Consider the following 18000-nt stretch of genomic DNA (forward strand, 5'->3'; position numbering starts at 1 on the left):
TTGTTTGGTTTTCTCCTTTCCATAAATATTACACCATATCAGATCTATTTCTCTTTCCCATGTCCATATTTCTTTTTTATATCTTTCAAAAATGTGTAGGTTTTGTTGTTTATATTTTTCACTTCCTTAGTCTATTCTCTTTCCAAATGGTCCAAGGTTTCTTGGTCTATATGTTTTTCATGAGTCTGTTGTATTAATGAACTCAAATTTGCATTTGAAGCTTTCGACAGTTTTTCTTGTGCAAGTATTTTTTTTCTTCTGATTTCTCTATTAATCTTTTTGAATATCTGGGCTTCTTGCATAATAGTAACAATATATAATTTTTCTTATTCTCAACAGTCTACTCTGTCATGTTTATGGCTCTTTTTTGGCCTGTCATTTTTTTTTCTAGATTTTTGTGGATTACTACCTCCTTCTACAATGGGGGGAGGGGGTCATCCTACCCTGAGCCTGGCCTAACCCCATTTGTAGGAAGGTTTCCATGTCTTGAGGATTCTACACTGTCATTTTCTCCAGTCATGGCACCAGTGTGCCTACCAGGATTGTGTACTTTTTTATCCTGGCTCTTGTGCACCCAGCTGTCTTTTTTAAAATGTTTTAACTAACTTCTGTCCATGATACATGCTATTTAAATTCAGCCTGTATATATCAGTGTCATCTTGGTGAGATTTTGTAAAAACAGGGTCCAGATCATTAAGATACTCACCAAGACTTGAGGATGGATTCAGTTCCAGCAAATCTACTCTCCTTTGGTTGCTGATTTTATCATCTCTCCATCTGGACCTTTTAAAAGGTGTCAGATTATGATTCAAACACAGAAAATAAAGACAAACAGTACTCGGACATGAAACAAACTGAATAATAATTAAATTATGTTTTTTCTGTATGTGGTGGATTTAATGTTGGATTACAGGGAACAAAGATCACTTTTTGGAAAGAAAAAAATTGACATGTAAGTGTAAGAATTTCAGAAGCTTTACAGCTTACTAGGCCTCCCTGTTGTCTTACCATTGATGAAAAACTATTTTCCAGAATGGCTCCCTCCACTTTGAACATCCTTCCCAGGAAATTTAAAAAATAGCAGATGAAAAAGACCAAACCGACACGGCTTAAAATGATAAAATCCAACTTTAATTCACATGTAAACAAACTATAAGCTCTTTCATGCCTTAAAGGTGCTTCATCCCCTTCTACAAGTGGCATCTAAATCACATAAAAATTTATTTGTGCATCCAGATACCAATATATGTTATACCCCTGATTTATATAATACCTGTAGAAGTATAGATCTTATTTACCTAGTGTTTTGTATGATCTGTACATGTTTTTATGTAGGCAAAACTAATAGATCATTAAGAGAGCATATACTTAAACACTCCAGTGATGTATGGACAGGTAAATTGACCAATGGTTTAGCTAAACATATTAGCATATATGGAAAATCACAGAAGATTAGATTTTTGGTTTTGCAACTGATATACAAGGATATAAGGGGAGGTGATTTTAATAACACCACTGAAGTAGCTGAAGTGCAGTGGATCATCAGACTGGAAGCAGATAAACCATCTGGGTTTAATGAGATGGCACCCTTAAAACGGGACTCAGATCATGTGATTTGTATTATTATTTATTTTTTATTACCAACTGTCTTGTAAATAGAAGGTGTTTAAATACGTTACCTGTTTTTTGTGTGTATTCTGATATGATAAAGCGCCTTTAAAATGTGAAAGCACTTATTGTTTGTTTATATGTGAATTAAAGTTGAATTTTATAGTTTTAAGCCATGTTGATTTGGTCTATTTTTCATCTGCTTTTTTACTTTTGCCTTGTTGTGGACCTACTTTCATTCACATTGCTGCTTTTGAGTATGTCAAATTTGAAAAATAACCAATTTACCAAAATTCCACAAATATCTTAAACTCCATCTGCAAAAGTCAATCTAAGTACTTGCTGTTCATTGACAAAGGCTAACCTACTATTCCTACCTGCTTCCCTTTAACAGTACAAATTAGTTCTGCACCATTGTGCCTAAAAACAACCTAATATCCGAAAACAGAATGCCTTCTGTTTTTTACCACCTTGTAGATACTATGCAAGCTGTAAATAAACACTGTTTGCTTTCCTTATTGCAAATGTGCTGCGTTCACTACCTCATCATACTTTTCTGAGATTTCTACTGTATCCTAATGTGTTTTTCTGTGCTTTTGTTTATTCAGTATAGCTTTATGTATATTTTTTGCTTCATTACTCGGGTCACGACTGAAACAGTCCTCTGGCTAGTTCACTACCTGGCTAACAAACTTAAATGAACTAAAACACATCAGTGAGCATGTATTAAGTGTATCTGATATGAACATTATGTACATATGATAATGCTATGTTTGTTTTATCGGGTGCGTATACCTACAGTCTGTTCTTGCCTCCGAGAGGAGGAGGCCTGGAGAGAGAATTGAGAAAATGGTGTTAGCATTGTTCAGTCTTAGCATGTACTGTAAAAGATTAAAATGAAACAGGAAGTTGTCAAACAGAATACTGTGGGTCGAGGGGAGGAGTTTGCAGCCTGGGAGTGTTTTACAATGCCAAGCTCCTAAGCCCTGTGAAGATTTAGGCACAGTAGTCAACAAGGATGCACCTTTATAAGCATATTTTTTCAGTAGTTAAAAGTTGGGAAAGATTTAATAGTGTATTGCTTAATAAACATGTATTTAGAATGTTTGTGTAAGGCTAAGTGAGAAAAGTAGAGCAGTGGATTTAATGTTTTTTATTTTGCATTTTTTAGAAGGTGCACGCAACATTTCAAATCAGCTCTGCATAACTACCAAGATTGACCGTGAGCATCCAGAACTCAGGACTTATGCAAAAAGCCAAGGCTGGTGGACAGAAGGAAGAGAATTCAACTTTGCTTCCATTTATTCTTACCAGAATACTGCCCGGATTAGTGCAGCTGGTGGCAGATACCGTGAAGGTCACAATTTACTACAAAAACATAAAGGTACTGCTTAGATCTGAAGAAGCAGGTTTGCCTGTATTATTTTAAAATAGTCACAAAACTGCTAATGCACTTGCATATAAGAGGAATCTCCCTCTGCAATGCCAGTGACTTAGGATTCTGTAGAGTCTGAGGTGTGAGTAGGCTGGCTAAGAGGATAAGAATGGAATGACTCTGAGCCAATTTTCATCTTAAAGGGAAGGTTGCGGGACAAGGTGCAGCAGGTTGATTAATAGTCATGTTCTTTGATAATAAGTTGTAGATTGATGTGATGAGGGGTGGAGTTTGCAAGAGTTTGTGCATTCAAACCCTGGCTGATGTAACAACATGTTGTATCCCTTGAGGGAGAAGGGAAAACTTATAGGGTTATATGCTACCAGTACTGTGGTATTACAAGTTTCCACTACTGACTGTAGACCCATAGCTTTCACAGTGTGTTGCTGGAGTACCCAAGCACCACACAAGTTTATTCTTCCTTGGAAAGGAGAACTGGTCTGGCACAGAAGCGGAGTTAATAGGTTATTTGGGAGTTGGGGGGGACTAGCCAAGCATGCAAGGAAGTCCAGAAGGGGAGCAAGACTAAGTAAAAAATAGTCATCAGGCTGGCAGCTAAATTGCTTCCATAGCAGCCATTTACCACCACTGAGCGTACCAAAGGAGTTTGAAATGGTTGTCAGCATTACAGACACTGCTAGGGACTTGGCCAGCTGATGTGTATCATACAAAATCACAGCAGTCAGTTGGACTGTCCACCAGAAATAACTCGGAACACATACAGTAATGGAACTCCCATTTGTGGTCCCTCAGCTGTCTTCATGTTTTTCTGGCACAGTATGTAATACATTATATGGAGCTACTATTCCATGACCAACACATAATAGAAAATACTTTAATGTTCTTTTTTATACTCTTAGGGCCAGTTACCATGTTCTGAACAGATTTACAATAATGCAGAAAAGAAACTGTTACTAGAAGCAATTTATATTGATATGAAAACAGTAGGAAAACTAGTGCCAATATTCTTCTTTCTCTGTTTACTAACACTCTTGCTTTTGCCTTCCTTAGGCTTCAGTTAACTTGCCTGCTGACAGCATAATCCTCAAACGACAGCTATAGCAAGTGTAGGAGAATAAAAGGAATTAAGGAAGGATTACAGTAAACTTTGGTATAAGTTCTGCTCTAACAAGCCAATAATTAATGATAACAAAAACAATGCTGTGATGTTTGGGACTCCTCAAAGACTGGCTTAGAATTGTACTCTGCATCACTTGGATTCAGAAAGGAACACCATGAGTCAGGCTCAGATATTCAAATGTGTCGGAGTATGACGACCCTATTTTGTCATTTGAAAATGTTGAAGATAGAGTTGTAATTAGCTTAAATTATAAGGTTATTGATCTCTGAGATCTGAAGTCAAGAAAGGCTTTAATTAAATTTTTGAATGAGAATATGCTGTTCTAATAGTTACTGTTGATGCTTCCTTTAATAAACATATATTGCAAGCTACATTTAATATTATTTTGTAAGTTTATATTCTTCTAAGAACTCTTTAAACTAAACATCACTGTTCGTTTCCGTCACGCAGCTAATTGGATTCTAATAACTATTATTTATTTTTCACTGACGTGTTTATCAGGAAGGTCTGACTGAGTAGGATCCCATTTTCAGCTGAGGCCTGGGAGAAAAGCTCCAAAGTATTCTAAAGTATTTTAAGAACAGTAATTTTATTACAATCTTTAAAAATAATACTCAAAAACTACAGTTTATACCAAATTAGACATAATATGAAAACTTTGGTTAAGATTAGATACAAGTTATATGACAATGATTTAACATTTAGAGAAATTTTAGCCATTCTGTAGGGAAATTAAAGATAGGTTAGTATAATGCAAACAGGAATTGCAATATGAAGTGAGAGAAAATCAGGCTTATGATGTATTTAGAGAAAAAGCCAAGGGAGAGAAATTGATAGAAGTAAGGAAATGAGAGAAGAAGGGAGAGTAAGGATGTGTAAGGTTTGAATAGCTATTTGTTCACATTTTATAGATATAGTTTATCCCTATATAACAAGATATACTGTGATATTAGACTCACTAAGTTTCAAACACCTTCATATAGAATATTTTTCCATCCCCCACCACCACTTCCATATCAAGAAAAGGCTAACAATGTCATCCTTTAATTACCTTTTGAGATCTCAGATGAAGGGAACTTAACCTTACTGAGGCTGACTTTTGGCCTTGTGCTAGGTGAAAGACCCTTTAATAGTACTGCATTGCCAATCTAGAATCACTATGTTAGGAATGAAAGGAGTTATGTGGAATTCAAGGCCAAATTATTTAATCACATCCAGGGTGCTGTTACAGAGATAAAGCGTGAAATGCTTCTTTTGGTATCTCACCTAGATCTGTATTTGCAGATTTTGAATGCTCTCTGTCTCATCACTAATAGTGCTGGGCTCCAACGTGATAAACTTGCCTTAAACCCTTCTACCAGATTTAATTTCAACAACTGTCTCATTTCATAGAAACCCTTTACCTCTTCTGTAGATTAAAGTATACTATGCTGATTTAAAAGTCCTGTTTTGTACTGTGGTAATTTTGCATCTGAAACTGGTCTATCTGGTTTCCCCCTGGTGAGCAAATGGGTTACTGATGATGTTTCCTGGCCTGAATCATCAGTTACATATCCATGTTGGCCTGTCTGTTCTTGGAGTTTGTTTTAAACTTGATGTGTTTGCAGAAACCACCACTCTTGTTCTGGACTATGACACAAAAAACTTGGGTTGAACTTTGCTGCCAGATTTGACTTGAAAAATGCCTCCATGCAAATATTAAAAGTGCTCAACAGAACCAGAAGTTTTAGCTCCTTGAGTCCAGATAATAAGATACCTGGCTGTTCTGGTCAGTATAAAACACTTCATATCAGTCATGCGCCTTAAACCCTCAAGTTGCAGCCTGTACAACCTCTTTACTGGATATGTACCAGAAGCCTGAAGAACAGCTGTAGTAGTTCTCCTCCATAAGGGAGGCCCCACCAAAGATTCTGGTAAATTTAGACATATTGTTGTCACCAGCACTATTTACAAGATGATGGAACTCTTCATTATGGTCCTCATTAACAAAAACATAAGAAACTTGTAATCTGTAGACCCTAACCAATTTGGCCTGTAAAAGGTCAACCATGACTATTAAACCTTGTTGAATTCTTTGAAAGAATCACGGAATCACTGATGAGAGAAACTCTGTGGATACACAGCTTACCTCGATATATTTAAAGCTTTTGACACTAACAACTACTGTGGTATCATCTAAAAACTAGTCAAACTTTGCGCAAGTCTGTGTAACCCATTGAGTTAACTACAGGCTCACTGATAGAGGCCATTCTGTCAGCGCTTCTGGCACACTATCTTCCAACAGACTTCTCACCAGTGGTAAATGCCATTGTCACCAGTGGTAAATGCCAGGGCTCAGTTTTGGGACCAGTTCTCTTTGGCATCTACTTCTCTGATGTTAAATCTAACATTAAAGTACTCTGGCCGATGAAGTTTGCAAACAATTGAAAATGTGGAGTTAACTCCCCAGAAGGCATTCATTTCCATCAAGAGGGCCTAACTTGGGCAAACTCTTTGTGTCAGGATCATGGTCTCAAGCTAAATGACAAAAAAGTGTTATATTGTACAGTTTGGGAAACAAGAACTTTCATGCATCTACCAAGTTAATGGTATCCCCATGAAAAAAATCACTGTCATTACAGATGTAGGCACCTTTGCAAATAACAAGCACTTGTTTTGATCACTATGCATCCATTGCTGTAAAGAAAGCCTTCTACATTGCCCAACTGACTGCTAAGGTATCTTGTTTTGGCCAAAATATGTCATAATGTCCATCTATTCATCCATTGTCAGGACCGTACTAGAATACAATGCAGTCTTTAGTTATGTAATTGTCTGAGCAGGTAACCTAACTCGAAAAATCCTAGTGGGTGTTTGGTATTAGATAACTGTTGCAGTTGCCTAAGCTGTATGTGTTGTATCCTTCCAAGGATATAACCACCAGCCAGCTTACAAAGCTTAAGGTTACCTTTCATATGCTGTAACTGCCTGAATTCAAGTTAAGCCACATAAAAGAAGCAATTAGTATACCAAAAGTTTTAGAGCCTTCTTGCTGCCAAGTGTGCTCCTGCTTCCAGCTTCATTGAATTGATGATTGGCTAGCAATCCTTCAGGGCTGAGTAGATGAGTACTCTTTCAGCAAAAAAAAAAAAAAAAAAAAAAAAAACATTCTGTACATCTTTTTCTGAAGAACTATGTTTTTTCTTATGATATAATTGTTTTAGGCTAGGAAGTGTTATGTCAGTGGACTGTCACGTCATGTAAAGGGTCCTTAACCAGTGTAATCAGTGTAATGCTTGTGTAAAAAAAAACTGTGTATATATAAAAAGTCTTTTTAAATTTTTTTTCTTCATTTGTGTGTAAAATTTATTTGCTAGGAGCAGGATGTTGTGCTTTTGGTTACTGTCACTAAAGATATTACATCAAAGGTTGATTTTTTTTTTGGACACATCCTCTGTCGTTCTACATTTTCCTCACTATCATGGAAAAAAACATTCTTGCCAGTCTTGGAGGCAGGAGCAGGGACTGGTTAAAATGCCTAATTCCAAGGCTAGTTCTCCTGCCATGGTCAGCAGTCTCCCAGGAAAAGAAGACAAAAAAATTAAGAATGTAACTTCTCCTGCTTCTGTGACTTTGAGTATTGCTAAGCGGTTGCTTTCTGCTTTTAATATGTGAAATCCTGTTACTTCATTGACTTCAAACAGAAAAAGGAAAATTATACCATCTATTTCTGCTACTCATTCCCAGTAAGAAGACCAGGGACTGGAAGGGAATTGTTCTTCAGTGAATTATCTCCAAGCTAAAAGTTCTAATTCTGAGGAAAGTGTTTCTTCAGATTTCCCCTCAGAAGAGTTATCTTTTTTTTTTTTTTTTTTGTTTCACTGGAAACTTAAGTGAAACATCTATCACCGAGCAGAAATATGATTTGATGTTCTTCGTCTCACATTGCTGCAGTCATAACCTGTGGGTAGTCCGCTGTCCTCGGTCGGCCCGAATACCAAAGAGCTAGTCTGGCGTCGGTCATTGTCGCTCAGAGCTGACGTCAGTACGTAGTAGTACTTAAGCGCATGACCAACGCCATATCCTCTGTCTTTCTTGCCGCGTGGTCCGAAGCAGAAGCAGCGTTTGCAAGTGCCGTTCGGCGTTCTGAAATTTTCATTTATCGAGTTTCAGACCGAAGACCAAGTTGGGCTAAGTACCCGTTGGAAATTTTTGTCTTTTCTTGCCTCAGTTATCCGGATGTCAGAAAAAGTTAATAATTGCATTTCTTGTGGGAAACAGATACCTCATAGGGATTATCATTCTTTCTGTATTCCTTGCTTAGGGCCTGAGCACGACGTAGTCGGGTGTCGCTTTTGTGCTAGATTTAATAAGCGCACCATTAAACGGAGATTAGACTGTGCCAGGCTTGTTTTCGGTAAGCGGTGTAACTATAACATGCCGTCGGATCCTCCGACGCCCGCTACCGCTAAAAAGCGTAAAGATAAATCTTTGAGGTCTAAACTGGATGAGTCATCCGTTGCGGACGCCGGTCCTACAGAGCCTCCGGTTGAATCTGTGGATCCTGACGAGGGTTCGGCTGAATCCCAAGGGGAACCTTTACTTTTGCAGGAGTTGGCCTCTCAGGAGGTAGGCCAGGCTGAGGGTGCTTCTCAGGTATCTGTGGTTCCATCTTTACAAAAGGTTATTAGGCCTTCTACTTCAGTGGCTAAAGGCCATGCTAAGGCCAAACCTTGTCTTGTTGGCCCTGGTCATAGTTCTAGTTCTCCAGCCCCTGTTCCTAAAAAGCATATGTTGAAAATGGCAGAGGATTTGATTACTTTGATCAGGGGTTCTTTCCCCCCCCCAGAGAAGAGGCCTAGGGTGGAGGCAGATTTAGAGGGAATGGATCATTCTTCAGACTACTCTGATTACTCAGCTGAAGAAATTCAGGATTTCCCTTCCTATTCAGATTCGGATGCAGAGGACTCATGTCCTTCTGCCTCCCCTCCAGAGGATTTTTCTTTTTCTGAGACCTTACATTCCATGAGGGAACATTTCAAGTGGGAAGGTCAGGATTTTTCAGATTCTCGAAAGAGGCTTAGGGAATTTTTGTTTTTGCCTCAGCATAGGCCCTTGGCTATTCCTCCTGTCTTAGATGTTGTTCAGGATGTTTTTTCTGAATCTTCCCTTAATCCTGATTCTTTGCCCCCTGCCCCTGTTATTTAAGCCAGACAGGTATTACAGAGTTCCAGAAGCACATAAGTATTTGTACAAGAGTCCTAGAGCTGATCCGGAAACTATTATTCAAGGTCCGAAGGGTGTTAGGGCTTCTGTGGCTAAGAATCCAGTTCCTTTGGATAAAGATTCTAGAGCGTTAGATAGGTGGGGGAAAAAAGTGTACACCTCCTCTACGTTAGCTATGAGGGCTTTGAATTGCCAATTTCATATGCTGAAGTATCAGAACTTTTTGTTAGGCCAATTGAAATCTAAGGTGGATGCTTTATCTGAGGGTATAGAGTGTAAGGAGCTCCAGGAGTTGGTTCATGCATCAGATCAAGTTGGCAAACATTCTTTGCAGTGTGGTTTCAATGCTCTTCAGGCTTCTTCCAGGGTGGCTGCTACAGGTTCAGTTATTCGTAGACATGCCTGGCTTAAGGATCAAAATTTGTCAGAGCATGTTAAGGCTCGGATTTTGGATGCTCCTCTTCAATCTGAAGTACTTTTTGGTCCTCCTGTGGAATCAGTTTTGAAAAAGATGGAAGATAAGGCTAAGTCTATGCAGACGGTCAAGGATTTTCTGCAGGTGCAGCCCCCTAAGTTTAGTAGGAATTGGCCTGCTAGAGGATGGTCTTATCCTTCTTCGGACTATCAGTCTAAGGGCAGGTCTAGACGTGGTAGAGGCAGGGCTCACGCTCAGGGTTCTTTCAGACCTAGGACTTGGAGTTCTCCTGCACAGTCTTCTGGTGAGGGCAGGGGTCAGCCCTTTCGTAAACAGACCCAATGACCTGTATCTTCAGCTGCCAGACCCTTCTTTACTGGCAGCTCCTCTAGGAGGAAAGTTGGGACTTTTCAAACAAAACTGGCATTTGGTCACCCAGGACAAATGGGTGTTGGATATAATAAATCAAGGTTACAAGTTTTATTTTCACACTTTTCCTCCTTTCAAAGGCATGCCGGATGTGCCTCCCCAGCAAAGGCTGGAGGCTCAGGAACAAATTTCTTTGCTTTTGCAGATGGGGGCAATTCAGGTGGTCCCTCCGTCAGAAGTAGGCCTAGGATTTTATTCCCGTCTATTCCTAGTGCCAAAGAAAGGAAGCACTTGGAGGCCAATTCTGGATTTGTCCATTCTCAATACCTACCTAGACATTCCAAAGTTCAAGATGTTAACATTGCAACAACTTCTGCCTATGCTAGGCAAAGATCACTGGATGGTAACCCTGGATCTCAAAGAGGCCTATCTTCATATTCCTATCAGGCCCAGCTGCAGGAGATTCCTGAGATTTTGGGCTGGTACTTCTCATTATCAGTTCTCTGCATTGCCCTTTGGTTTATCTACTGCACCCAGGGTATTCACAAAAGTTCTGGCTCCTGTAATTGCTTTCTTCAGACAGAGAGGAATACAAATTTATCCTTATCTGGACGATTGCCTGATTCTTGCTCAAGACAAAGACAAGCTACTTCAACATCTCCAGTATGTAATGGCAGTTTTAAGGTGCCTAGGGTATTCTGTGAACGAAATAAAGTCCAGTCTAGTGCCCTCTCAGGACATGTGCTTTCTGGGTGTGAGACTGAATACAGCTTCTCAGATGGCATTTCTGACCCCGGACAAACAAAGAACTCTTCATCTATACTTCCAGCGGTTATCAGTAATGTCCAGGCTGACTGCAAGGACAGTCCTTCAAGCCTTGGGGTTCATGGCATCTTGCATTCTAGTACTTCCCAATGCCAAACTGCATATGAGGAAGCTACAATGGTATCTCAAAAGTGTGTGGACTCAACACTGCCACGGTTTGGACACTGTCATTCGGATTATACCTTGCATCCAGAAGGAATTCTTGTGGTGGGCTCAGGAATGTCACCTAAACAAGGGACTCTCTGTGACCCGACCAGAGGCGAGTCAGATCCTAACGACGGATGCCTCGGACTTGGCTTGGGGAGCACACTTCAAGGGGAAATGGATACAAGACATGTGGCCTCCCAAACAACTACACTTGCATATCAACATGAAGGAGATGTTAGCAGTCCAATTTGCTTTGATGGCCTTCAAGGACCTACTTCAGCCGGGACAGGTGTTGATTCAGACAGACAACACAACAGTCATGTGGTACATCAACAAGCAGGGGGGAACCCATTCCTACCCTCTTTGCAGACAAGCAATGATTTTGTGGGAGACTGCTCTGAGTTTGCAAATCAATCTTCAAGCACGGTTTCTGCCAGGAGCACAGAACTCCCTAGCAGATGTATTGAGCAGACAAATTGTGGATCCCCACGAGTGGAAACTGGATCCTCAGGTATTCAAACAATTGACTGTGGCTTGGGGAACTCCAGACAAAGATCTGTTCGCTTCTCCACTGAATTTTCAACTGCCAAAATTTTGCACAAAGATGTTCCACCCAAATGCTTGGAAAGTGGATGCTCTATCTTTCAGTTGGAACAACCTTCACGTCTATGCTTTCCCCCCTCTGCCTCTTCTTCCCAAGGTACTCTTGAAAGTCAGGCGGGACAGGCCTTGCATGATTCTAATAGCACCAGATTGGCCACGTCAGCATTGGTATCCTCTGCTGAGGAGTTTAATTCAGGATCCTCCTTGGCCTTTGCCACAGATTCCTCATTTGTTATCCCAGTCAAACAATCATTTTCTCAATGTCAGGGTGCAGTCCCTGCATCTAACAGCCTGGCGTATTCTGTATTAGAGCCGGTGGGGTCTCAGCTTCCTCAACAGGTTTTAAATGTCATTTTGGAAGCAAGGCGGCCTAGTACTCGAAAAGTTTATGCTGATAAATGGAGGAGATTTTTCTTTGGAGCTCAGCAAAGGGCTTTGATGATTCAGTACCTAATTTGAGTTTCGCACTACAGTATCTTACTGAATTACTGGACAAGGGTTTGTCATTCTCTTCTGTGAAGGTTCATGCTGCAGCCATTTCTGCTCACTATGATTGTGACCCTCCTTTATTTTCTCACCCTTTGTTCAAACAATTTCTGAGAGGGGCAAAAAATATAAGACCCCCACGTAGAGCTCCTACTCCTTCCTGGGATCTCAATTTTGTGTTGGAGAAGCTTACTTTACCTCCTTTTGAACCTGCAGCTACGTCTGAGTTGAAGTTTTTGTCTTGGAAGACTGCTTTTTTGTTGGCCATTACTTCTGCTAGGAGGGTATCTGAATTGCAGGCACTCATGGCAGTTGAACCCTTTCTGATATTCCATAAGGATAGAGTTTCTTTGCGTACTAACCCTACTTTTATGCCTAAAGTGATTTCTAATGTGGCCTTGAACCAGTCTATTCATTTGCCTACTTTTTATGCTGATCCCCAAAATAAGGGGGAAAAAGTCTTGCATTCTTTGGATATCCACAGGCAGCTACGTTATTATTTGAGCAGAACTAAAGAGTTCAGACAGACTCAACAATTATTTGTTTCCTTTGCTTTGGGTGCACAAGGGAAAGCTGTTTCAAAGCAGACTATTTCTAAGTGGATTGGTCAATGTATTGCTTTTTGTTATTCTCATCATGGGAAGAATGTTCCTGCTGGCATCAGACCTCATTCTACTAGGGCTACTGCCACATCTACTGCTTTTTGGGGGGTAGCTACTAAGGATATTTTGGAGGCAGCTACTTGGAGTTCAGTACACACTTTTACTAAGCATTACCATCTCCCTCTTTATTCCAAGTCCAGGGCTGGGTTCGCCACTGCAGTTTTACAGGGCATGTTAGCAGCTCCTAATGCTATTTAGTTTGCCAGCCTCCCTTTTCCTTTGCTTTGGGATTCTACCCACAGGTTATGACTGCAGCAATGTGAGACGAAGAACATAGTACAGTTTTGTACCTACCATAAATGTAGATGTTCGAGGATCTACATTGCTGCAGTCCTATTATCCCTCCCTCCTTCCCCTCTATATTTCGGGGTTACTGTGTTTCTGTTTGGGATACTCTTTATTTTCACACTGGTGGTTGTTGGGTGTTTACTATTGTGGCTCTGGCCTTTCATTTTTAGGCCTTCTGACATCTGGGGCAAGAAAGACTGAGGATATGGCGTCGGTCATGCGCTTAAGTACTACTACGTACTGACGTCAGCTCTGAGCGACAATGACCGACGCCAGACTAGCTCTTTGGTATTCGGGCCGACCGAGGACAGCGGACTACCCACAGATTATGACTGCAGCAATGTAGATCCTCGAACATCTACATTTATGGTAGGTACAAAACTGTACTTTTTAACTGGAATTTCCTCAGCCTACACCCGTTCCTCCTGTTTTATCAGCATTAGGGGACATTTTCTTAACAGCTTGCAGTATGCCTGACAGTCAACCTGCTGCTCCTAAAATAGTTGGTAGGTTATACAAAGTATCTCAGGCACATAAATATTTTTTCTTTTTAAATCTTAAATCAGATCATCCTGTTATTTTCTTACCAAAGCCACCTGCTGCTAAAAAACATTGTGAATGCTCACTCCATTCCATCTTTCAAGGATGGGAAAGCTTTTGATAGAATTCTGAAGAAAGTTTATTCTTCTATGACCTTCACTTTCACAATTCTGAACTATTGGGCTCGCATGTTAAACATGCTGCTGCCTTGTTTTGAGAACATGAGAAAATAACCTCTTTTTCAGAGGTTGTCTTCTGTGAATTCTTTGTTTCTACTCATGTAACCAGATACTGTTTAAAGTGTTATGATTTTTTTAATGTTATAGCCAACGCAGCTGTTACCGGTTTCGTTTTGAGAATATTTGCTTGGTTACATTCTCAGAAATTACCATAAGTTAAAACTGAGATTTTCAGTTCTCCTCTTGACAGCGATGTTTTGCATGTTTCTGCTGCTGAAAGTCCTTAAAAGAAATGATAAAAGAGGGAAATTGATTCAAGGGGCTACCTAAAGCTTTCAAACCTCCTTTTACAATTTTAACAAAAACTTTCTATATATTTCAAGACCCTTTTTCAAGAAGCAAAATAAGCAATCCCAGCAAGGATAAAATAAACAGAGTTTAAAAAAGAAATGGCAAGAAGGATTAAAGAAGAAAGGGTCAGGCCCCCCAGAGCCACGGACATCCCAAAAGGTTTGGAGTAACTATTTGTCCCTTTAAGTCCCCCCCCCCCCCACCTTGGCAATTTTTTAAATCTGTCCCTCATTCTAAGACTTCATATTCCACTTGCATCATGTTTTCTCAGGCAAATGGGTTCTGAGAATAATCCATCTGTGATACAGAGGGCATTGGTGGTCTCCTTCTTTTCCAGCAATTCTGCCTCATCCTGTGAACCAAATGTTCCTGTTTCCTCCAGTTTAGTAGCACATTACCTCAATGGGGCCATAGGGCCCAGACCAGATGAGCAAAGTTTTTTGTTCAGGGATTTTTCTTGTGGCAAAAAAAAGAGGAACTTGGAGACCAGTCCTAGACCTATCCTTTCTCAGTCTTTTTGTCAAGGTTCCAAATTTCAAGATGTTAGCCCTCCAATCTTGTTATCCCTCATTTTATCCATCAGTTTCATGGTAATGTTAGACTTAAAAGATTTGTATTATCACATTCCAATTTACAAGGAGTGTGATTTTTTTTTTTTTAAGATTTGCTGTATCTAGCTTATATTATCAGAAGTTCATCAGTATCAATACTGCAGTAGCCTTTAGCTATATGGGTTATATCCTTCCCAGGCTATAGCAACCGATCAGTCTTCCAAAGTCTCTGACTCCCCTTTACACATGCACTAAGACTGCTATAGCATGAGCTCCAAATGGAAAAAGCAGCTGGACGCCAGAAACACTCAAGACTTTTATGTCCCTCTCCCAAAGCGAGGGAGCCTACTTTCCTGAAAAAAAAATGTATAGAAAAGTTAGGAACACATAACTTTATCTAAAAACATATTTATGAACAGGCAACAAGTGGGATGGAAGGAGGGTGTAGCTATTGTAGCAGTGATTACTGGAGAATGGTCCTAGCAAAGCTTGATGATCTTCGTTTTTCACTGTTGCAGTCATCACATTTGGGTTATCTGCCTGCAGGTAGCCCTCAGCTGGCCTGAATACCAGTCTTGGGATTTCTGCGTTGGATGCTGTAGCTACTTCCATGACGTCAAGTCATCAGGGGTATAAAACATGCAGCCGAAGCCATTACATCAGTCTTTCTTGCAGTGCGGTGCCAGTCGTCCGACTCCTGAAATTTTCATTTTCGAGTTTCAGACCTGAAGACTTCTAAAAGATAAGTACCCTGTTGGGGATCCTTTTTTCTTGCTCTAACCGATGTAGAAAAAATTAATAATTGTCTTGCCTGTGGAAAGCAAATACCTCATAGAGATTTTCATTCTTACTGCGTCACCTGTTTAAGCCCACGACGTCCCTCGCTGTCGGTTTTGTGCCTTGTTCAATGCCCGAACTATTCGTCGTTGGGCAATTTTTTTAGCTAAAGTCTTTTGCTCTTGATCTCCGTACTCCGAAATGGCTTCGATAAGCCATCCGACTACTGATCTTCTGAAAAAAAGTAAGGATAAAGACAGAGACAGACCGCATAGGTCCAAAACTGCCGACTACGCTACCGTTAAGCTAGTCACCAGTCCACCGGTACTCAATGAGGCACTCTCGCAGTCCCTGATACCTGCATGTACAAATTCGCAGGCCTCTACTGAGACCCATTCAGAGTCCGGTATGCTGCGAGATTCTTCTTCGACTATTGAACCTGTGGATGTCTCTTCCTTGGATGGGTCCAGAGCCGCTGTGCAGGCACTGGCTTCTGAGGGTGTATTCAGGCCTCCTGATTTTCATATTAAACAGACAACCTTGTTTCAAGCCAAAATTACAGAATTTCTCAGGCCTAAAGTTCGCACTACGTCTAGGAAACCGACGTCCAAAGCACATTCTCAGGCCCACATGCCTCAAAAACAAATGATTAGAATGGCTGAAAACCTTATTACCTTAATTAGGGGAAGCCAGCCTTCCCTCTCAAAGAGACCTAGAACTGATTTTCCTTCTGATTCTTCTGATCAGGAATCTGATATTTCTGTTCTTTCTGACTGCCGGGACATACCCTTATCTACCTATGGGGATTCTGATGCAGAGGATTCTATTCCCTCTGCTTCCCCTCCAGAAGATTTTTCTTTTGGTGAAACCCTGCATACCCTTAGGGAGCATTTCCACTGGGAAAGGCAGGACTGCTCTCAGCCCAAGAAGGAGATTCAGGGAATTTTTAAACCGGCCTCAGCACAGGCCTCTAGCTATCCCTCCTGTTCTGGAGATTGCAGATGATGTTTTCTTGGAATCCAGCCTTACCCCGGATACTTTGCCTCCAGCTCCCAGGAAACCTGACAGGTACTATAGAGTACCTGACTCTCACAAATTCCTTTTCAAGAATCCTTCTGCGGATCCAGAGACCATTTCCCAAGGACCTAAAGGCATTAATGCTACTACTGCCAAGAATCCTACCCCTTCCGACAAGGATTCTAGGGCTTTAGACAGATGGGTAAGAAGGTATACACCTCTGCTACTCTGGCCATTAGGGCTTTAAATTGCCAGCTTCATATGTTAAAGTATCAGCAGCATATATTGGAGCTAATTAAACAGAAAATGATGTTGATTCCTGACTCTGCAGAACACAACTATTTACAAGAGTTAATGCATTCTGCTAAACAAGTTGGTAAACATACTTTGCAGTGTGGTTTTGATGCTTTAGAAGCATCTTGCAGGGCTGCTGTCACTGGGTCTGTACTTAGAAGGCATGCTTGGCTTAAGGAACAAAACTTGCCAGATCATGTCAAAGCAAAATTACTGAATGCACCCTTAAATCAAGAGCGCTTATTTGGCAATAAAGCAGAAGTCCTCAAAAGGATGGAGGAGAAAGCTAAATCTATGCAAACTGTTAAAGATTTCTTACAAGTACAGCCACCTAGAGTCAGTAGGCATTGGCCTTCAAAGAAATGGTCCTTTCCAGTCCCTTCCAGGCCTTCTCAGTCCAAACTCAGAGGCAGCAGACAATCAAGACATCAGTCTCAGGTTATACCCAGATCTAAGCAGTGGGGTGCTCCCACGTCCAAAACAGGGAGTAGTAAGCCACCACCCTATGGTAAAATTGGCACAATGACTTATCCTTAACTCTTCCAAGCCTTGCTGAAGTACTTGCACCTTTAGGTGGAAAACTCGCCCTGCATGCAAAACCTGGGAATACATTAGCCACGACAAATGGGTTTTAAACATTGTTTCCCTAGGATACAGATTCCACTTCCACTCACTCTCAAACCTAAGTGGATGGCCAGACATCTCCCCAAATCAGTGGGCGGAGGCTCAAAAGCAAAGCAAGTACTTTCTCTTCTCAGCATCAAGGCCATTCAACCTATCCCAGCAGAACAAAGAGGACAAGGCTTTTATTCCAGACTCTTTCTGGTCCCCAGAAAATAAAACTTCTGGTGTCCTATCCTGGATCTGTTTATTTTCAACACCTTTCTGGTGGTTCCAAAATTCAAAATGCTTATTCTCGAACACCTGCTTCCTATGCTAGCCGAGGATTCCTGGCTGGCAACCCTAGACTTAAAAAAAGCTTATCTGCACATCCCCATAAGGGAATCTTGCAGGAAATACCTATGGTTATGCACTGTCAGTTCTCTGCACTTCCCTTTGGCTTATCTACTGCGCCCAGGGTATTCACAAAGTGCCTAGCTCCAGCCATTGCATTTTCCAGGCAGAGAAGTATTCATATTTACCCATACTTGGACGATTGCCTGATTC

At 40.7% G+C, this 18000-nt stretch overlaps 1 protein-coding gene across 1 annotated transcript in view; it reads left to right on the forward strand.

Annotated features, from left to right (window-relative positions):
• SCRN3 (secernin 3) overlaps positions 1 to 18000 on the forward strand; it is a 939975-nt gene that overhangs the window by 490112 nt on the left and 431863 nt on the right. Inside the window, exon 5 of the mRNA XM_044075556.1 lies at positions 2780 to 2992. Within this exon, the coding sequence (XP_043931491.1) occupies positions 2780 to 2992 (213 nt within the window). The remainder of the gene's footprint in view (positions 1 to 2779; positions 2993 to 18000) is intronic.

The sequence above is a fragment of the Protopterus annectens genome, chromosome 6.part1 (assembly GCF_019279795.1).
Source record: "Protopterus annectens isolate FY-2018-M chromosome 6.part1, PAN1.0, whole genome shotgun sequence".
Taxonomy (NCBI): domain Eukaryota; kingdom Metazoa; phylum Chordata; order Ceratodontiformes; family Protopteridae; genus Protopterus; species Protopterus annectens.